At 43.1% G+C, this 23,364-nt stretch overlaps 1 protein-coding gene across 1 annotated transcript in view; it reads left to right on the top strand.

Moving 5' to 3' along the window:
• LOC308309097 (CUB and sushi domain-containing protein 3-like) overlaps positions 1–23,364 on the top strand; it is a gene marked incomplete at both ends in the record, with an annotated part of 377,797 nt that overhangs the window by 255,729 nt on the left and 98,704 nt on the right. The window contains 7 exons of the mRNA XM_080754567.1: positions 2,065–2,181; positions 2,643–2,852; positions 4,393–4,581; positions 7,340–7,517; positions 14,057–14,202; positions 15,125–15,205; positions 16,566–16,679. Coding sequence (XP_080610693.1) covers positions 2,065–2,181; positions 2,643–2,852; positions 4,393–4,581; positions 7,340–7,517; positions 14,057–14,202; positions 15,125–15,205; positions 16,566–16,679 — 1,035 coding nt within the window. The remainder of the gene's footprint in view (positions 1–2,064; positions 2,182–2,642; positions 2,853–4,392; positions 4,582–7,339; positions 7,518–14,056; positions 14,203–15,124; positions 15,206–16,565; positions 16,680–23,364) is intronic.

Here is a 23,364-nt window from a genome sequence, read left to right as displayed (position 1 = left end):
TGGGGGAGGAGGGGATCTTATGATCCCCCCCCCCCCCCCCATTCCGTTGAAAATCGATAAGTGTTTGTTCATTCTCTGTGCGCTGTTTGTTTGATTTCTGATACCGCTGATTGGAGTCTCCAGCCTCCCACGACAGCTCTGATGTTGACACTGATAGATTTCAGAGATTACTAAGGAAGCGCTCCACTTTCTCTGGGTTCCTCGCTGTTCCGCTGCCCTCAATTACACACACGTGCACGCGCGCACACATAAACATGAGTGATGAGTAAACACAGGCATGTATGTGCACATATACACAAACACACACACACACGCACACAACAACAGTACATACACAGAGACACGCGTGCACAAAGACAGCGAACGCACGGTTGCACACACACTGCGAGCGATCATCATGTAAATGCTCTCTCCCTGCGGCTTTCACTGTTCAGCGCCGACATAAATCCCAGCTTTGCCAGTGACAACCCAGCTCCTGGACATACACTATGTGTTTCACGTTCTCGCTCGTTAGCCCAACTCCTCAGAGTTTAGCCCCCCCCATACACACACACACACACACACACACACACACACACACACACACACACACACACACACACACACACACACACACACACACACACACACACACACACACACACACACACCCTCCCTCATGTTTTCCTCTTTCCTGGCCGCATTCTCTTTTGTTACACAAGGACTGACGTCAAAGCTGTTTTCTGCCCCCGCAACGTGTACTACAACTCCTTCATCCACACCCCCGTATCCCCTCTCTTCTCCTTTCTTCTCATTTTGCATACTGACAGGTCAAAAGCCCCCCCCCCCCCCCCCCCCCCCTCCCACCCTGAGCGCCAATTAAATCCCAAGACGGTATTTCACTTATTCTGGGACGCAGGGCTGGTGGTCCCTTAAGATGCGTTGGCAATACCCCGTTCGCGTTTCCAACCACTTAGCACATAAATGGGCCTGTCAAGGGTGGAGAGAGAGGAATGATTCAGCCAGGAGTTTACATTCATGCCTCTGGTGGCTATAATTGCATTACACATGGGGGTTTACGTAAGAGAAAGGTTTGTATATAATATGACGGGCGAAGGGGACAAGTTTAACATTCACAGCGAGTCCAGGTATTGTGAGACACAGTCAGGGAAGAAAATAAAGGCAGGAGGTGTGTGTGTTTGTGTTTATGGGGGGGGGGGTTAATTGATCAACATCGCGGTCGTGCGAAATGGTGTCAGATGGCGTATTGAAATCGTCAACCTCATTTATTTAAATCCTGAGCGAAAATGCCGCTTTGTTGGTATTCTATACACACACACATATGCATGCATGTGCAAAGATTTACACAGTCAAATAAGCTCCAATACGCTGACAAGTGCGCACACACATGCAGAAATGTGCACGTCTCAAAACAGCAGACATACAAATAAGCTCAAGTGGAACACAGTATGGAGGAAAACAAACCCATCCGAATTCAGCCCACACACTTCAGCCACAGATACACAGACGCACACGTACACACACATGCGCACGTACACATGCTCGCGCACACACGCACACGCACATGCACATGCAAAGACACACTCTACTCCTACCCAATTCAGTCGTGTCTCTCCTGCCCACTTAGACATTGCAGTACGTCCCCCAAGCATACATGCACTGACACGCACATGCATTCACACCCACACGCACGTGTCGTGCATGTGTACTCACGCACGCGTGGCCGGACGGACGCCCACTCTACAGTACATACTCCCCACTTTGGTCTTGTCTCTCCTCCACATACAGTATGCCCACTTAGACATTACAGTATACGCATGCACGGACACACACACACACACACACACACACACACACACACACACACACACACACACACACACACACACACACACACACACACACACACACACACACACACACACACACACACACACACACACACACTCTCCTCATCTCTGACACTCACCATAACCTCTTTTTCACCTCTGCAGTTATTTTTTCTCTTTTCCTTTCCTCTCTCTTGGTGTGACACGTTCTCTCTCCTTGGCTGGTCTCTCACAGCCCAGTGTGGCGGCTCCATGACAGACTTCAGCGGCGTCATCCTCAGCCCCGGGTTCCCAGGGAACTACCAGAGCAGCCTGGACTGCAGCTGGAGGGTCCAACTCCCTGTTGGCTTTGGTCTGTCATCTTCTCTTCTCTTCTCTTCTCTTCTCTTCTCTTCTCTTCTCTTCTCTTCTCTTCTATTCTATTCTATTCTATTCTATTCTATTTTTTTATCTCATTGCTGTGTTTGCTGCTTTTTATCGATCTTTTCCCTGTAATGTAGTTTTTCCTTCTTTCCCTTCCACCTCCCCTGTCTCCTTCTCCATCCTCTAAATTCTTATTTACGTGTAACCCTGCTTGTAGAGAAAATGCAGAAGGACAGTTATATCATACATGTGAACAACACAACTCCATGTAACGGTTATAAAGTGTATGGGTAAGATCTAAAAAAAAAGAAGTAAAAAAAAAAAAAGAAAACTACAGAAAACGTTTTTGATCCAATTCGCAGTTTTTTCTTCCATTCCAACAGTCACCCCCCCCACACACACACAAACACACACATAGTATCTCACTCTCTTGTTTGTCATGCTTACCAGGGATCCACCTGCAGTTTCTAAACTTCTCCACTGAAGCGGTGCACGATTACCTGGAAGTGCGCAGCGGGAACCTGGAGACAGGGACAGTGATTGATCGGTTCAGTGGTTCCTCAGTGCCTGACTCTCTCTTCAGCACCACCCATGAGACCACCCTCTTCTTCCACAGTGACTACTCTCAGAACAAACATGGCTTCCACACCGTCTACGAGGGTGAGGGCAAAGAGTAGTCCTTGTGGAGTTCGAACCGGTTGTTATCGGCATAGTGACTGATGGACAGCGGAAGTTGTTAATAGGAAGCCTACAGGGCCATCAGTCAAGTTAGAGACAGGAAAGAGCAGCAGTTGCCATTGAAAGGCAGAGTTTCTTAAATGTTTTCTCTGTCATGTCCGATATCTTGTCCTGGCTGCGACATAGGCACGGAAAAAACATGTCTTCTGTCATGGAAACAGCAGACATACACAGTATTTTAGAGTGTATATACAGGCATGTCTGCAGGTTACATGCATGCAGGCACTTGCTCCCCCTCAGGGAGGAAGCTATAACTGGGACACTTAAAGCGACATAATTCAAGGTACAGTCAGGGGCGTCACAAGGGGTAGGAAAGTGGGACTGAGTTACTGGGGCCCAAGGTGGAGGGGCCCTAATAACTTTATCTATTGAAAAATAGCAGATATACAAGCTCACAGCGCGGCACCGAGTGCCGCGCTGCGAGCTTGTAGATCTGCTATTTTTGAAAAGTTGTGAAAATGTGTGAAAATCTTTGAATATATGTATTTTTAAAGCGAACATTTCTAACTCAAATTTTGCTTCTGGGGGTCCCTGGAACTAAATATTTTGAGATCGGGGTCCGTGGCCAAATACATATCATCTTGGGGGTCCTTGACATAGGTTTCTTGCACACATTTTCACGATTTTTAAAAAATAGCAGATATACAAGCTCGCAGCGCGGCACTCGGTGCCGCGCTGTGAGCTTGTATATCTGCTATTTTTCAATAGTTAACATTCATGGGGGCCCGCAGTGAATCCTTGTACCCAGGGCCCAGAATTTGGTGTGACGCCCCTGGGTACAGTAGATCTAGAGAGGATGATAAGACTCAAAGTATACCAGTAAATCCTTTTTCCATCTGATTCCTTCCTGGTTCCCTGGTACAGTCTAACAACTGAAAAGGCTAGAGGCACAATTTACTGTTGCTAAGCTACGTTAGCTATTACATGTTTCAATTACAGTATGAGGTCCAAAAAGTTCATTATGTGTCATCTCTGCCGTGGTATTTCGTCCTACTATGTGTAAACTGCAGAATCAAAGTGCAGACATAAATATAAAATAGAAGAAAGGCATTGTCCTCTTTTGAATCTGTTTTACAACCAAGTTTAAGGATATACGAAGAGGTTTTGAACATGCATCACAAACAAGCGGGAGTGGCAAAGGTGACTCCTTGAAACACTTCGAGAAGATGTTTAAAGTTTTAAGGTTGACAGGCACTTACCAATTCTAAATTTAACAGATGTTGTCCTCACACGATAAGCTTTCTTAATAAAGAATTCAAGTACATTTTCTGAGACCCACTTAGCAACCTTGTCAGTTCAGACATTAGTTAGATTTTTGTTTTTTGAACCATCTTACAGTGTTCATTGTATTTTTATTGTATTTTCTAAGATAAATCGATTTATTGTAATTTTTTTATCCATTTATGTAGATTAGAATATCCCCTGTGCATCCTTTGCTGTTGACGGGTTTGTATGTTTCCAGCCTATGAACTACAGAGATGTCCAGACCCTCGGCCGTTCCGGAATGGCATTGTGATTGGTCAAGAGTACAGTGTGGGAATGACCATCTCCTTTGAGTGCCTGCCAGGCTACACCCTGCTGGGAGAGGCCTCTCTGACATGCCTTCATGGAGTCAGCAGAAACTGGAACCATCCTGTACCTCGCTGTGACGGTAACACACCTTTCTCTAAAACTATAATTTTTTAAGTTTTAACCCACGATTTTGTAACCAAGTGTCAATTATCTAATGTAATCCTGGGCGCTACACTCCCTCTGCCAACCAGGGGAGACAGCGGACAAACCTCATGCTTCCTTCTATACATGAGGAGTCCAAGTTGCTTCTTTTCACCTGACAGGTGGGAGTTTTCCCTGGCCGGACGTAGCGTGTGGAAGGAATACGTTATTCCGACCAGGTCCTTTCCCCTCCATCAGGTGCCCCGGCTGGCCAGGGGGAGGCAGTATAGAGACCAGGATTACTGCATGTTTTTTGTGAGGGTATCCACCCTAGGAAACATGGGGAGAACATGCAAACTCCACACAGAAAGGACCTTTTGCCAACCCCACCTAGGGTATGCGCACTGATGATGCAGAGGAGAGAACACGCCCACAGCGTCCCCGGTGGGAATCCAACCCAGGACCTTCTAGCTGTGAGGCGACAGCACTACTGACTGTGCCACCGTGCCCCCAACAGACCTTTGGTTGCGTCTTGGTTGCGCGTGATGTGAGCTTGTAGATCGGCCTTTAATTAATTTATTTATTTTAACACCGGCGCACATTTAAGTATAACTCAGACTTAAAGGAGCACGTCTGTAGCCTTCAAGTAGTTTCCTTTCCTGTTGTCACAGAATATTTTAAAATCTTTCACGGACACAGTCTCTGTGCCTCCGGGTTTGCGCCATGTGTTCGCTTTATGGGCGAAATACCCTGTTTTGACAAAAACTGAGCTAAAGTCAGGAAGCGGAGAAAAAGGCGTTTCCGTGAAAAAATGTAACAGGAAACAAATGGAGATACGTTTCGATGACGTTTCCTGTGGGACTCAGATAGAAGCTGTTTGCAAAAGAAAGAGAAAAAAAAGGCGATTGGCGGTGTGGGCCAACCCAAAAAATCAAGACTGTATTTCTCTGGACTGCGGTCTTCAGCCTCAGTCCTCTACTGTGAACTCTCTCCTTGGGTGCCATAGAAGCCACGTCCCCCCGAACCTCGAACTTTCAGAATAGAAGCTCACGCAAAAAAATTATAATAACGACCGAGTGTCAGAGCCCAGGAGCTCCGGGGACGTTTGATTTATGACCCTGTAGAGTTGCTGTTGTACACGCCCACGTCATGACAGTGGAGGAATGACAGTAGAGGACTGAGGCAGAAGACTGCAGTCCGTAGCAATACCCGTCTCCTAAAAATCGGGCAAGATGAAAGTCAGTGCCATGAACCTTTGTCATCAAGCAACAGAGTAAGTGGTTTAGAGTGCTAAGAAATAAGTACAGTATGTAGCACAAAATAGAGGCTTTCAGTGTCCCCTTCCCCAGCAATGCTATTCAGTCAGCCACTGCTCATCAACCGCTATTGTCCACATTTTGGTCAATTGAGACAATACACACGGTCGTAAACATTTAATTTCCATTCATATAGTATGATTACACAGTTGCATTCAAAATAAAAACAATGCGTAGGAAAGAAATGCAGAGGGCAGAAAAGGGAATTTATTTAAAAAAAAACATTGTCCAAAGCACAAGCCATGTCTACCAACAAAACAGCAAGGGCTGCAGCATTGCCATCGCCCTGCGTTCCCAGGAAGGATCTGAGTAGAAAACCTACAGGAAATAGGACATGCAGAGAACTGTGTCACGTGTAATGTGTTTGTGTGTGGGATGTGTAAACTAAAACCTCAGAACCACTGTGTTGACTGTGTACTTGAATGAAGGCCTGCATAAAATAGCTTTCCTTACATTCCGTGAAGGACGACCTGCACTGCAGTGGGGGGAAAAAATGTTTTTTTTTTTTTTTTAATTTAGTTTATTATGTATGCACCTTTTTAAATAATGTGAAAGCAATAGCACATCCCCTGTTGATGTGTGTCACAAAAGCCCAGAGGGACCTATAGACATGGCCTTTTTCACACTGTTAACAAAATGAAATGTGCCTCGACGTAATTCTTTCCTTTTGAAACTATATGCATACAATCATATGGATTTTTAGGTCTTCTGGTAGCCCGAGACCCCTCACAATCCACTCCATAAACTCCAGATTCATTGTTTTATTGATGGCATTGTATGGCAACTGTAAAATTGTACAGCCCATTATAGTGATATATGAAGCATTCTTGAGTCTTTATTGCAGTGCCGATTACACCACTGCATGTTGTAAATTTTGAGGGTATTCACTTCAGATGTTAACTTCAAGTTTTTTACTCATCACATACATAGTAATGCAAGGCAATTGCTCTTTTAATCCTCAGAGAACATTTTGGAAAGCCATAACATAAAAGTTATTTAAGTCCAGGAGCAAACTTTATATTGGCTCAGAAAGCGGTAAATATTTTTGTTTTGCTCACTAGATTCCTTCTCCCTCACGGCGATGTCCCCAGTTTTTATTTGAACCTGAGAGCTGTGCTGTGGCTTCAACTCGCAGTTCAAACTGAGTTTTTAACACTTTTCTTTTGATGGGTTATGACAGGGAAGTTTTAGTACAGTAGTTTTAGTACAGAATCAAAGCCATGCAATGTCACCAGGTTCATGATATCCAGTTACTACGCCCTGAGGCTGTCTGTTACAGTAATATATAGTGATAACGCATAGCATGTTGTTATGGTTGTTTTACCTACAGTTAGTAGTGGTACACCCACGAGACCAAATTTTACGACTTGTGGTAAATCAAATGCACACTCTGGCATTTTTATACAACTTCTCTGACAGCCTTTCTGCCCTCCTTTCTAGCTCTCTGTGGTGGGAACATTACATCCATGAATGGCACAATTTACTCTCCTGGACACCCAGCTGAGTATCCAAACTTCCAGGATTGCATGTGGACTGTCCGGGTACCTCCAGGCTATGGGATCTACATCAACTTTTCTGTTATCAACACAGAGCCCATCTACGACTACATCACTGTGTGGTGAGTGTTCGCACCATTATCGGTTAACTCATAGGCCAATTGTTTGGGCAATCAGGCAACAGCATGAAGGATACGATAAAATAAAATAAAATAAAATAAAATAAAATTATGGTACAGTATAAGGAAAATGTCGGTGTGTATGATCTTGACAATCGATTTTCTTTAACTGCGATGTTACAGTAGCTTCTGCATACACTCCACTGGCACTGGCCATGGATAGAAGGCTTTGTCCACAACCCTATGTGCTGGCGACGCATGATCAACAAAGTTAGCGTCTAATGCGGTGCTTTGCTAATGAAGCTGTTCATTCTGAAGTCTTGTCTTGGTGTTTTTAAACTTTAGAAAATACTTCATTATGTAGATTATAGGTGCAGTGAGAATTCTGCTTCAGGGTATAATCTTTTTTATATGAGAGTGGGAACAGCCATTTCCCAGACTATAAAAGAGTCATCAATAGATCAGATTCCCCCATCATATTCCAATGGGCTGGCTTGTACCCACAGTGTTTAATGCTATGTTACTTGACCCATAATGAATCCTATCTCTCAGGTTGTCTTGGTTGTATTATACAACTGTGCAATATTTCTTTACCTGTTTTTATGAAAGACCCATGTATACAGAGGTCTGTCTGTCTGTCTGTCTGTCTGTCTGTCTGTCTGTCTGTCTGTCTGTCTGTCTGTCTGTCTGTCTGTCTATCCTTTCTTTCTTTCTTTCTTTCTCTCTTTCTTTCTTTCTTTCTCTAACAGGAGAGGAGCGTGTTATTTTTCCATAACATTTTATGACTGTCTGCATGTGCTTGCGATCACAATGCCGTCTGACGTTGTCTGGCCTCAACCACCAATAATGTTGTGGCAGTTGCAAAGAAGGGAAAGAAAAATACTAAACCAATGTGTTTAGTGTGCCTGAGGTGTAATCAGCCATGAAGGATTTCAATTTAACTTGTGATTATATCATACTAGCCACAAAATAAGATACAACTAGTACAAAAATAAACCTCCAAAACCACAACAACACAGGGATCTGGCATCTTATGCTGTTTCATTTGAGCTCGTTAAAGCTAAGAAATGTTTGTTGGAGGCAGAAACTGTGAAACGATGCAGTCAGGATGGCAAAAACTTTTGAAGATAACATGGCTAAGAACTTTGAATCTGTCTGTCTATTCCGTTGAACAGTGATGCATAATATTTTTGACATTCAGAATCACATCGAGGGACACTTAAAACAAGTCATGAATGACTGCAGTCTCTTTAGCGTTGGACAAGAGTACAGATTTTTTTGATGGATGTTAGCCAGCTTCTCATTTACACAAGAGCCACTGACTGTTCATTTCAAGTGCACAAGGAACTGTTGAAATTGGCCTCTTTGCATGGCACAGCCAAGGGCGTGGATGTTTTCAACACAATTAATGATGTTGTACATGAATATGGGGACACAGTGATATGTGGTACAAGGACATACTGCTTCCCTGCGACATGGCCTTCCTCACAGATATCAACGCAACCTCAATATGGATTTGCAAGGAAGAGCACAAACTGTATCTCTATGCACACATTAAGCATAAACTTGCCCTTCTCAAAGATGGCTTTTCATCCTACCACCCTATTTTGACAAACTTTCCCACCTGCAAAGAGATACGCAAATATGCCCCCCAATGTGAGGAAATATTTTGCTGCAGCAATTCAAAGATCGCTTTCAAGATGTCCACCTCATGTAGTTACTGATAGCGCTGTTTGCTGGGCACCGCACCACACCGCTGCGATCTGTATGCTGTACCGAAAATTGGCCAGTGACTAGTTTTTGATCTGCTGTATCCAACATAGTGGCCAAGAAACAAACCATCTAATTTTACAGCTAAAAGGTACACAAACATATGTTTCTGAAAACATTTGAGGCAAGAAGACAATGCAGTAACAAAGCCTTGATTCCTATTTGAGCAGCATATCCTATTTTGATTCTTTGACTGGAGTTTAGTGAGCCGGCTGTGTTTGCGTGGATGGACTTAATTTGGATAATGCTACAGACACACAAAATTGAGTCACGAAGCATTAAGATACACCAGACATGCAAACACTCTGGCCAGTGGATGGTACTATATGCTTTTTGCAGTTACTGCAAAGATGTACGGTACTTAGTTTTTGATCTGCCATATCCAACATGGCAGCCAAGTAATAAACAGCTACACTAATATGAAAACATTTGAGGCAAGAAGGCAATGCAGTTAACATGATCTTTATTCCTATTGGATCAGCACTGCCTATTTTGATAGTTTGACAGAGGAAAGTTGTTGGTTGAATTCAACTTTTGCCGGCTTGCAAAATTCTGGTCAGTGTAGTGCTGTTCAAATATCAAATACCGTCTGGACATCTGTGTATAGCTAATCCTGAACACCTCACGACCAATCGCCATGAAACATTGCATGTGTAGCCCCCATAGTTAGTTCAGCCAAGAACAGCGCCTCAACAGCCCTGCCAATCGTGCTCAGCCTTATTGGCATGACGGGTTGTGCGTTGGTCTGGCGAGTGGGAGCCCCGGGTTCAATCCCTGCTTCTGCCCATCACTACAATCTGGCGTAGTTGGCAGTGTGATGATATCCTAGCGTGAGGGACATGAGGGACGTCGTGTGCGGCGGTCTGTGGTGTGAAGTGTGAGGACGCGCTCCAAAGTAGCCCCCATAGTTAGTACAGCACCACAAGAGCCCTGCCAATCTGCCTTATTGGCATGACGGGTTGTGTGTTGGTCTGGCGAGTGGGAGCCCCGGGTTCAATCCCCGCTTCTGTGCATCACTACACGTGCACACTCTCAGTAGGACAGCAGGCATTGGGTAATGACTCGTTTGGGGATTTAACCCCAATCTCAGGGAGGACACTCTAACCACATATCCACTGCAGTGGTTTAATACAGTGGTTCTCAACCTGTGGGTCGGGACCCCCAGGGGGGTCCCCAAATTATTTTGGGGGGTCTCCAGATAATTAGCTTAATGTGCAACATGGTTTTCTCTCTCAACAGTAAACAAACCAATATAACGTTTAAGTGTATGGGTATCTGCACATTTCTAAAGTGACAATTTAAGGACTTTTTAATACCTCTAAAATGTAAACATTGGCCAAATTGTCAAATATTAGAGGCAGAAATTGTGAAAATAGCCGATCTGCATGTAGATCTGGTATTTTCACAATAGAACCGTGTTATACAAAATGTAATGTCTCAACTCTTAGTGCTCGTCAGGGTGGGGGGGTCCCCAGAAGAAATATGATTATTTTGGGGGTCGCGGCCTGAAAAGGTTGAGAACCAAGGATTATGAATTATTGCAAATACTTTGGGGGTTTACTTTTGTAAATGTCTTATGCAGCACTAATACAATGAATTGCATAATGTACTGTAGATGCATATGTATTTAAGTTAATTAATTTACTGGAAGCATACTAAATGTCTTGCTATAGATAGATACTAAATCTATCTATCTATCTATCTATCTATCTATCTATCTATCTATCTATCTATCTATCTATCTATCTATCTATCTATCTATAGCGTGCGTGTGTGTGTTCTTGTATACACCTCAGGCAGACATGGATCTTTCCTCATGGGAGATGGTAGAGGGAAATGCCTTCCAGCGTTGGAGGCTGCTGTACATTAGGGGAGGAGGGGTGCTACTGGTACTCTTGTTTTCAAATGAAATGTTGCATAAACAATCTGTCCCCTGATAGTAAGATTTAATTTTCCTGCCTGACTATCCTCCCACTATGCTGATCACTCTAAAACACAATGATAATGTATTTGTATATATATATTATATATACTAGTCCTTGCCCTTTCGAAGATATGTGCTCCGAATTGTGTGCAGTTTGGGTTACGGGGTGTGCACAGTATATGAGGGATTGACAGGGATTACAGTAGGAGTCTCAGAAGTAATGTTGGAGAACCCAGACGTATCAGTATGCGGCTGAAGGTATTTTATGCATCAGAATTCTTTGGGGGTTATATTTTAAACATTATATCAGACCAATATACCTACCAGTGGTTATACCTGTAAATGGCCATACAATATATGCTATAAAAAGCAGTTTTCCTCCTGGCAAAAAGTTGGAGCTTCTATGGTCACTGCATGTTTTCAGAATATGAGGCAAAGCAAGTTATTTTTGGATAGCAAAACAGATTCCATTAAACAGCACTTTAAGAAAAACATTTAGAATAGAAAGGATAAAATAATGAAAGAATATGGTCCTATTAATAATGATCCAGTTGCACACTCTCAGCAATAAACGTGGAAATGGAAAATGTATGTTGAGCCTTTATCCAAAGCACTATCCAATGGGAATTATTCACACACTAATGCGGAGGAGGAAACCATGCAATGCACCCTACTCATCGGGAGCAGTTAGACCTTCGGTGTCTTGCACACCAATAATTTTTTTGCCACTTTTTATCCCCAATGGCAATGTAGTCGTTATGCAATTAATTCAAACATTCAAACAATCAAAACATTTCTGTGTGTATCCTACTGACTCACCTGCCAGTGACATTCCAACCTCTATGGTGGTGGGCAGGGACTTTACCACTGCACCACCCAAGTGCCTAGAAGAAACAATATTGTTGATTATGTCATTAGTCAGTATTTAGGTAGGCTGACATCAAAAGTGGAGAATATAAAAGTAGCAGTATTAAAAAGTATTCAGACTTGGTGCAAGCCTTAGCTCCAACTGTGTGATAACTAAACCGTAGCATAATAACTAAACCCTGCCTCACCATATTTTATTTGAACTCTATGACGGGTTAGTAGACCATTCCTGGACAACTTCTCTATGATTCATAATTTAAAAGCAAAGTCAGAACGTATTTTAGCTCTATACCATTGAGTGATTTAAAGATGAGCAGCAATATTCAATTCTATGGCTCACTGGAAGCCAGTGCAGAGATGTGAGAACTGGTGAAGTGTTCAACTGGCTTAGTTCTTGTTAGAAGTCTAGTGGCTGCATTCTGAATGAGATAAGGCTTTGGCTCCTACAACCAGGGAAGTATGCATTATATACCATCCTTTTTCTTTGGACGAAGGAGAGTATTTCTCAATATTAAGTGTGCGTGTGTGTGTGTGTGTGTGTGTGTGTGCGTGCGTGTGTGTGTGTGCGCGCGTCCGGGCGTCCGTGTACAGAATCAACCTTATTGTCACAAGACACGATTATACTGTGTAAATTAATGGGTGAATGCGGGCTCTCAACATGGAAAGAATATGGAAAGAGAATAGCAAGGACAATAAAACATAACACAGAACAGGTCAATAACAGGAAGGCACAGGTAAATCAAATATACAAAGTCCAAGGTGCATGATAAAACAAAATGGAGGTGGCACTTGTGGGCAGAAATGCTTCTCATGCAGGTGGAAAGCATATCCAACATATAATGGCGCGCGCGCACACGCGCACACACACACACACACACACACACACACACACACACACACACACACACACACACACACACACACACACACACACACACACACGTGCGCACACACACACACACACACACACACACACACACACACACACACACACACACACACACACACACACACACACACACACACACACACACACACACACACACACACACACACCTACTGTACTGTAGTACACCTTCCCAGAGACTGCAAGCTCTGGGAAGCTGTAGAATCCATCCTTTGAGTCTTCACTGGCATCCAGGGTTGGTGCGTATGCACTGATAAGAGATGCATGTTGACCTCTCTTGTAAGGAGAACGTGCGATGTCAGCAGCCTTTTATTCATGCCTGTTGGAGTTTCTGGGAGCTTGGAGGTGATGAGACTCCGGGGTAAACCCTTGCCAGAAAAAGGTCCTTCTCCAACGTTTGATAATAATAATAATAGCTCAGATTTATATAACGCTTTTCTAAGTATCCAAAGTCGCTTTACATAAGGAAAGGAAGGAACCAACTTTAATGAGAAAAAGTGAAAACAATAAAGACACAAGTGCTAGATTAAAAACAATAAAAAGTTGGGTTGGGGAGACATCCTAACTAGACCTCAACTGGGATAGAGAATCCTCACCATGAAAGCGGGTCGCTGAGTGCTGCTTTGTCCACACCCAGGTTTACACCCCTGTTTTGACTTCTGATTACTGAACAACTAAACTGGAACTCTCTCAATCTCTCTTTCTCAACTGTTGCGTTGTGACACATTGTTGTGAACTTGTACGTGCATCAACTATTTAAAATAAAACATCTTGTAAATTCCTGATAATTTGTGAACCATGTTAACACAAATCTACTCTTTTGAGGTTCCCTGGGAAAACTTATTTTCAGAATAGTGGGTATGCGCGTGACATCATCATCATACCCGGAAGTTATGCGGGAATGCCTACTGAGTGGCAAAAACTTTAACCCCAGTTAAAATATGATTATTTGGGGGGTTGCGGCCTGAAAAGGTTGAAAAGCACTGCTCTAACCCTCCCTTCCTCTGTCTCTAGGGATGGACCTGACCAGGGCTCACCCCAGGTTGCTCTAACCCTCCCTTCCTGTGTCTCTAGGGATGGACCTGACCAGGGCTCACCCCAGGTTGCCCAGTTCAGTGGCAGCTCCGCCCTGGAGGGCGTGTCCACCACTGCCAATCTGATCCTCATCAAGTTCCACAGCGACTTCAGCACCAGTGGCTTCTTTGTGCTGCATTACCATGGTAACCTCCTCCCTTTGGCCAGCTGCCAAACCAAGGGCTCATCTTATAGCGAGGCGATGCTCTAATGGCCCTTATTAGTTTGATGTCCTGGTCCTCTGATCATCAGGAAGCAGGGTGTACTAATGAAGACCAGAGATGAAGAGGATTTATCAGCTTTTTATTGGAGATTCTTGACCTTTCTTCTGTATTTTGCTTCTGCTTTGGTCTAATGGTGAACAGGGACATGCAGAGGATGTTTGAGGGGCAGGGGCTGAAATGTTATAAAAGGACTCTTTTGGCAAAGAATGCGAAAATAGCAGATCTACAATCTCTCAACGAGTTGCGCTGTGAGGATTTGAGAGCTTATAGATCAGCTATTTTCGGTGTGCGGCCTACGGCGTGGATTTCTAGACGGAGGACACATTCTTTCAACATAAAATGTTGCATTCAAGTTCAGGAGATTTCGGAAAAGACAAATCTCCTGAATACTGTAGTGTAGGACATGGAAAGGGGGGCATTTGCATTTCCTTCTCCATAGTAAAAGCATGCATTCATGGTCTGGACAGGGCACTTTTTTACAGCAGGGTAAAAGGGCAGGGGCTCAAGCCCCCTTTGATGTCTATGTGTGCACATGCCTGATGGTGAATGTACCTACACTGTGTACTCATGCTAAACATAAAAAAAATAAAAAATAAAAAAATACCGTAGCTGAAAAAGCAATGGCTTTTTGATGCGACGGCAGTTTTCAGCTTAAATAGGGTACAATTTAAAGTATGGGTTGTAATTAGATACACACACAAGACACATTCACTAAATGAAGCACACAATAGACAGCTCATACACATACATGCACAATGTACACATATTACTCACACACACATGCACATGAACACAGAGGGCACTTCTGCTGATTTGGTTTAATTGTTTCTGCTCTCATCCACAGCATACCAGCTGAGGATCTGTCAGCCACCCCCTCCTGTTGCCAACGCTGAGATCCTAGCCGACGATGACGTGTTTGAAATAGGTCTGTTTGCAATCTAGCTCCTTACGCTCCACTTGCAACACATGAAAGAACAGCATGCAAGGAGTAGATGGATCTTATTGTGAACTTAAGAGAACACAGGAACATATGTGAATCAACTTTATTTCAATTTGGAGATGTATTTTTATTATATTCGAAATAATCGCACGTTCATTAATTCATCAAGTATTTTTCTTCCTATGACTTGGTTTGTTTTTATTTAGCCTATTCATGTGTGTGATCTCCGAAGTGGAAGTTTGGTTAATGAATTTCACTCTGTTAGTTTCCTGTTTTCATGTGTAAAAGTACTAGTGTTAAGCCCTTTGCACACAGGCGCGTTTAACCGCACGGATAAAACGGACAATTTCATTTTTTTAAAAGAAAACAATGATTCTCTATGACCTCATGCACACCGGCTCCGAATTAGCCGTGCGACGAGTGGCTGCGGCCGTGCGTTTTTTTCTCGATCGAACCCAGTTCGATTCGTGCGTCTTGTCGCATGCGGTAAAAACTCATCACTCCTTTTATGACTCCTTTTTGGATCCGCAGCGCCGATTCCGCACAGCCTTGCACACCAAATCCAATGCGTTTTATTCATGCAGCAAACAAAAAAAACGCAACTGTCCTGTGTGCAAAGGGCTTTACAGTACCTTACTTTCTTCCTTTCCTTCCTCACTTATGTCCTTTCCTTGCTTCCTTCCTACTTAATTTGTTTTGTAGTAATGTTTTGTTGTGAGGGCAGGGATTATTTACTGAGCACTTCATTGTAATAATAATATTGTGAATGCTCAGAAGTGATTACTGAGCAGTCGGTCTGTATCGTCTGTCTGTGTGTAATGTCATGTCTGTGTGTGTGTGTGTGTGTGTGTGTGTGTGTGTGTGTGTGTGTGTGTGTGTGTGTGTGTGTGTGTGCGTGTGCGTGTGTGCGTGCGTGTGTGCGTTACTCAGTTTCTTGGTAATGAGGTGTCTTTAGTACCATAGCTTGCTAAGGGGATGTCAGTCTTCATTAGAAAATGTGCTGTTGATTACTGTCAAGTGGTGCTGCTGATGACACTATTACTAACAAAAGGTTTTGTGCGTCCATGCTTGTTGGTATTTGTGGGAATATTTTATCTTTGTGTGCGTACATGTGTGGGTGGATGGATGACTGTGTGTGCAAATATATTTTTTGTGTTCATGCCAACCTCGATATGTTTTCTGTGTGTGTGTGTGTGTGTGTGTGTGTGTGTGTGTGTGTGTGTGTGTGTGTGTGTGTGTGTGTGTGTGTGTGTGTGTGTGTGTGTGTGTGTGTGTGTGTGCGTGCGCGCGCGCGCGCGTGCGTGTGCATGCACGTGCTTGCCTGTGGGTGTAAATGAACCTACAGGGGACATCATTCGGTACTCGTGCCTGCCAGGGTTCACCTTGGTGGGCAGTGAGATTCTGACCTGTCGGCTGGGGGAAAGACTGCAGATGGATGGAAGCCCACCAGTCTGTCAAGGTTGGTCTCACTCAGTGATTTTGTGTCCGTCTGTGCGCAAGCATATTTCTCTCTCTCTCCGTGTGTGTGTGTGCGTGCGTGCGTGCGTTTGCGCGTGTGTGCCCGTGTGCGTGCCCGATGCCAGTCTTCCAAGGTTGGTTGCATGCAGCAGCACCCACTCGTGCTGCCTCATTTGACAGACCACCCAGAGAGGACTCTCTGGCAGCCTCTGAGCAGCACAAATGGTCCCTATTCCAATTTATCAAGTCCCTCAGAGTAGGAGCTGTGCCGATCCAAGATCACAGACCTGGGGCTCCCATCCACCCAGTGGCCCTCTTTGGTCAATCAGTGTAAAAGCGATTACAGAAGGTCAGCACCTCCCAAATGGGAGGTTTCATCATGGGTCACGTACGACACCCTGGCCAACACTCCAAGTGTCCTAGACTCTTCTCCCTCTTGGCTCCCAAGCTGTGAAATGACCTCCCCCAGTCAGGACTGCAGACTCACTTCCCATTTTTAGACTACTCCCGTAGTCTGAAAACACCTCTTCTCATCTCACTACATAGGACTCCTCATTCCTTGTAGCCATTTCTTGTTGTCTATTGTAGACATACTGTTTGTCCACAAATGCTAATATAATTTAGATTGTTGTTTAGACAGATGATTTATGTTTTCCTCGTATCCTAGTGACTTTGCAACACTTAACTCATCTAGTGCCTTTCGCGTGATGTCACGCGATAAGTACTAGAGTACGTATAGTGCCGAATGCGTGATGTCGCGCGAAAAGTAATATATTACTGTAACGGCGAGTAAAAATACCTAGTACAATGGCCGACGCTCCGGAGACGAAATCCGCGCTGATTTGTCATCATCACGGCTCCACGAGCACACAATAGTCATCCCATAACATTGAGGTGGACGGCCGATCTCATCTTTAATGTCCATTATCTCAAAACAACACTTTAGAAGCGAAGATGGAGGCAGATGCTCGCTTATAAAACACATGTATAAACGCTCCTATGCAATCCAGCATGGCACCACGTAAACAATGTTCGGTTCCGTCGCAGGATCCGATGACGTCAGACCGGAAGTACTTCCGGTCTAGACTTCTGGCCTTCAAAATAAGACAATGGCCGTTAATGGGGCCGGGAGGGGGCACTCTGGACCCCCTAATCCGTTAATGTCCTGGGCTCTGGATGAGTTAATTATTAGCCTGGAATCCAGACAATGGTGCTCGTTCAACTGCATTTTATATACAAATATAAAATGTAGTTGCCCCCCCCCCCCCCCCATATCTTCTCTGTGGTCTGTTTAATAAGAAAAGGCATTTTTGTGTCTATTCTGTTTTCAAGAGAGAACATAACAAACCTCACCCCCTCGAATGTGAAGAAATAAGATTGCTAGCTTCCATCAGTGCCTCAGAAGATGTCTCAGAAGGAATGGGCGGAAGCGGACAGGCTTATCTGCGCAAGAGGTTTTGTGGGGCCAACAGAAAGTTTCTATCACCTTGAAATTTGGAGCAAATAAATCTTGTATGCACAGAACAGAGCACAGTCACTCACCTCTTCTCTTTCTTTTGGATAGGTGGCTTTTGAAGTGCCCTGTGTATGAAGTCTACACACCTAGACTAAATGATGAGAATCTCAATCCCTCCATTTCTATAAAATACCTTACCATCCTTTCTTTTATTTTGATATGATCGTGCAGCCATTTCATGGGTGCTACGTGTTTGCTACAGTACAGTATATGGACAATGGAAAAAAAACACACTGCTCATAGTAATGGCAAAGCTCATAAAGTCAAGTGATCTTAGATCAGTTGTTTGCTCTTGCTTTTAGTATCTTTATGAATATGCACTCCCAAATGATAGCACTGTTATTCCAAAGGTCAACATTATTTAAAGCTTAGCAATTAAATGAAATCAAGTGTGTGACAGCCGCTTTTCATGGCAGGGCAGCCTTTTGCAATCCAGCTGATCCAGCTAACTTTGTGCTGGGCACTGCACTCGGGTCTTCTGTGACAGTGATACACACACAGAGTTTGAAGTTGATTAATCAGACAGTTCTTGAGATATGCAGAGGACATGCATACTGTGTGTATCATGTCCTCCGCATATCTCAAGAACTGTCCGATCAGAGATTTCATGCATTTATAGTAGGATGGATGGATGGATGGATAGATAGATAGATACAGTAATATATACTGTGATACAAATGATGAAGGAAACTATTTTCCCACTCCAGTATTTTTCAGTTTACATATTTAGGATGTAGGCTAACTTGGCTCATCATTGGTTTCGGTGATGTGTGGGTATTGTACAAGATATACTGTATGCATATCACCAGTCAGCTGACACTGCTACACCAATCACCGATCAATCGTTTGCCAAGGTCTTGTGTTTAGCACATCATTGGTGTTTCATCCACAAACTGCCAGCCTATTAACTTGCTATCTTGCATTATTAGACACTGTCTGTTTTTAATTGATTGGAACAGTACTGACCTCCAGTATTTTAATTTGTATTTCAGAGAGTACATTCGAGGATAGACCGGAAAAGGGACTTGTCAGTATATTGCATATTATACTATAGTACCGGTCTGGCATACAGAAGTAGGCTACTTCAGTTTAGTTTAGTCCAGCTGTGCAGAGTCACCCATGAAGACCGATATGAATGGAATATTGAAATGCTGTCTAATGCTTTTCTTTGAGGGTTTGCTCGAACCAGGAATCGCCAGATGGGATAGGTTATGAATAGTTTGGAATAATTTAATGGTTTCCTTTTGTGCCAATGCAGGGCAGTCAATCAATGAAAAGTTTTGGAAGCAACTTAAACATGTATTTCACTGCAGGTACAGTCAAATAACTTGCTCATAAATTAGTGACTGAATGTACTTCTGCCAAGAAGATCCCACCACTAGCTAAAACTCACCTATTTCACACAATCTCCTATGCTTTGCTTTGAATGATTGTAATTGCCTGCCAGTTCCAGATGGGTGAGGTATTTTAGGACTCTTTTTGGAGGACAGGACAGGCCTCCTTCATTATTTAATTGGTTTCATTCTGCCAGGAAATCAATCATGAAGTTTGAAACATTTTCAAACTTTGATCTTTCCTCAGGCAGAGAGCCATGTTCTCATGCGTCATTCATTCTGTACTTTGCCAAGACTATTCTGGCCAGGCAGATCTGTTTGACCAATCAAATCAGAGTTCATCCGCATGCTTGTACAGTACATAACAGAACGACAGAGAAACCAAACCACATTAAAATCAAGTTCATAGTGAAGTACAGTGGAATAGATAATTTGCCTGGCACAGTTAAAATATACAACAAAGCGGTGTGGGAAGTCCAGGTGTTTAACTGGATGGAATTACATTTTCAAATGATGTCTTCATGCATCAGCTGGTCAAAGTTTGGGGTATTATCAGACTGAAATGAAACACCAGCATCTCATTTCATAGATAGATATTATTCAAGGATGTTTCACAAGAAGCCATGCGTTGAATTTGAGATGTCCTTGTACCACCTCTAGCAGAAAACTAATTGCTCTCCATGGGACATGTAAAGTTGAACTTGGTTTGACATGACCTGCTGTTCACATCCAAGAGACTTCTACTGTGAGCTCGTAAAAAGAGCCATTTCCTGTGGGTCCACTTTGGATGTGGCAAAATGGGAAGTAGTCTCCTTCCTCTTTTGTTTGCTGTCAGCTCCTTGTCTTGCCCTGTTAATTGTGTCTCCTTGTACTTATGAGATAATGCTGAAATGTCCTTGCATGGATATACATTTTCACCCCGCCTATTTACTGATATGTTCCCAGCTTATCTTCCTTTTGCAAAAGCCTGTGAGCAAGGTTAGGCTGTATATTAGTTTTGATCAAGGTTACTGGCACAATCTAGCTCATTGGTTTTGAAGGTGGAGGCCAAGGCCCCCACACGAAGAAAGAAAAATCACACCAAGTGTGAAGTGATTGGTGCTATTCATGAGGGTCCCTCAAAGCTTGGCCAATGTGACCCTGGGTTTACAACAAACTTTGAACGCTTTGTGCCAAGATGTAGGCCAGACGTAGGCCAGATGTACAGTAGGCCACGCAGATCTACACGCTCACAATGCTAGCTGACTTTGGGAAATGATCCTTCCATTACACCAAGAGCAGGTTTGAATCTGCCATGCAACCACCCTTTCTTCTCTTTATTGTCCATCTTTAAGTGATGTGTTGGGACAGTCTAATGACACCAACCACTAGTAGTTTGTACTACTACAGCATATGTATTCTGTGTGGTTAAACATAAGTGGAATTAGTGCTCCAGGACTACAGAATTGATCTAAGACTGCTCTTGGAGCAGTAGAAGGATTTGATAAATGCAGAAAGAAAACAAAACTGAAAGCAAAAATCATGCAATAAAATGATTACATTTGATGCTTACCCATGGTGCAGAGTGCAGACAATGCTGTGCTCAGGCCTACAGCAAGTCTTTGCCTCATCTTTTAGTAAAGATTTGCATAACAACAGTATATAATCATATTTGTAGATCAAATACACATTTTTTGTGAGGCCAAGACATGGAATCCCCAGATTTCTTGTATGCTCATCCCCATTACGTCTAATGAATACTTAACAAAACTTTTGTGGTGGCTGTACTTATCATGGTGCAGCCTCCTGATTTATGCTGTCTTCAAATGGACTACACAATTTGCTTGGCATTCAATTGTTAAGATACTGTATGAGAACGCCATTGCTAGGCAACAGGATATGGTTGCCTCGAGTCCTTGTTTTTGTAAGACCATTGGGATTAACAATATCTTTCTCAGATATATTATGAAATTACTAAGAAACACTCCATCCAATTATAATGAGGAACTTATATGGGTTTTGCCATTAAAGAAAAAAATACATGTCAGTATCACATCACAACTTTTGAACTTGGAGCTAGAAGAGCTCTACTTGGGGAGTCATGAGTATCACAACTGTGGGTTGTTCATATGGATTTTTCTAGGCAAACATAACCTTGAAGGCACTGTACGTTCGTACTTCCTGGAGAGTTTGAGGCTAAGCAGTATTAACCACAACTCTGCTTACCGTAGCAGGAAGAAATGTATCTTGAGGACAAAAAAATAGAGGAGAGGTACTGTAGTTACACAAAAAATACCAAGCAAAAAAAAAAACGTACTTATTACTAATTACTCACCTCACAGTCTTCTTCAGGGCATAAAGTGACAGCTCACACAGATAAATATAACTAGGGTTGTGTCAGCTTCCAGGCAATCAGAGTAGCACTAGATCATTGTGGTGCAGTTGAGAAAGTGACTCTGAACATAAATATGTATAAATATGTGTGGTTAGACACACACAAGCAACACAAAAATATGCCTTCACTGTACCTACTGTAGCACTCCCATTCTGTTGGTGTTTGCTGCTCTCTGTAAAAGAAATGTTTCTGTTGCCTGGCAACAGTATATTATTAAACAATCAGGTAACAATGGGGACCGCTAGGAACAAGGGGGACCTTATAAACAAAGCTCTTATTGGGTATCATTCACACTGTGTGCTAGATCATGTCAAGTAGGCCTACAGTACAGTATGTCTTTACATGTAGCCACTTTAGCCCAATAATGTTAATTATAATGTACTTTACTTTTTTAATTATTACTTACATGTAATTACTTTTAACCCTTATTGCTTGCGCAAGTACTGCGTTCGGCTGCGTATGTATGTCGGTGTCTGTATTTGTTTAAGCCCGTAGCCCAATCAGGGACCAGCATTTCTGTCAATGTCATCATTAACAGCCAATGAGGAACCAGCATTCCTGGTGATGTCACTGGCATCGCCAGTGGTGATGCCAGTGGCCTACAGTACAGTATGTCTTTGTCTTTACATGTAGCCCCTTTAGCCCAATAATGTTAATTATAATGTACTGTGGCGCTCTCGCTGGCACACAAGTAGGCCACAAGTACACAAGTACTTGTGCACAAGGTGGAAGTTGGCACATCGACAGAGAGTGCAGTTCTAGTTAATTTATTTACCTTTTTACATTTACTGTATAGCATTTCAATGTATAGCTATAAAAAAAAAATCCAGTTTATCTTATGAGTCGCATTCTTCGATATCTACAATGAATATTTCTATGACCTACTTCAGCCTCCATCATTTCTCTCAAAGTTCAACAGTAGTCCAATAGTAATACTGCTCTGCACCTGTGTGAGGACAGCACTGGACAGACCTACTGTATGTTAGCGATCTAAAGTGGATCAACATCCAAAACCTGGAAGAAGCCTGTAAACTTATTTGGTTTGAAAACGAACACTGAAGTGTTGCATCCACTAAGATGAAGCAGTCCTCCAGCAGAAGCCATAGCATATTCACCATGAAGTTAATGAAGACTGAGGGTACCAGAGTCCAGAGGGTTTCAGAGTTCTCACTATGTGACCTAGCTGGCTATGAAAGATGCAACAAAGCAAAGACCTTTGGAGAGGCTGAAAGAGGCAGGGAAAATCAACAACTCTGTTCATTCTGGGGAAATGTATCACTGCTCTTCACAACAGCCAGACTGACAGGATGAAGGACACATTCTTTTCAGAGAGAGCAAACTGACCAGGGTTCTCCGGATACTTTCTATGGGAACGGAAGAACATCAATGATTGTTTACAGTACATCGAACCGTGTGCGTCAAACCCACGATAGAGTCACTGGAGAAACTGGTGACTCTAAAG

Source organism: Nannobrachium achirus (assembly GCF_963921795.1).
Source record: "Nannobrachium achirus genome assembly, chromosome: 2".
NCBI classification, from domain to species: Eukaryota; Metazoa; Chordata; class Actinopteri; order Myctophiformes; family Myctophidae; genus Nannobrachium; species Nannobrachium achirus.
This window is presented reverse-complemented; position numbering and strand designations above follow the sequence as displayed.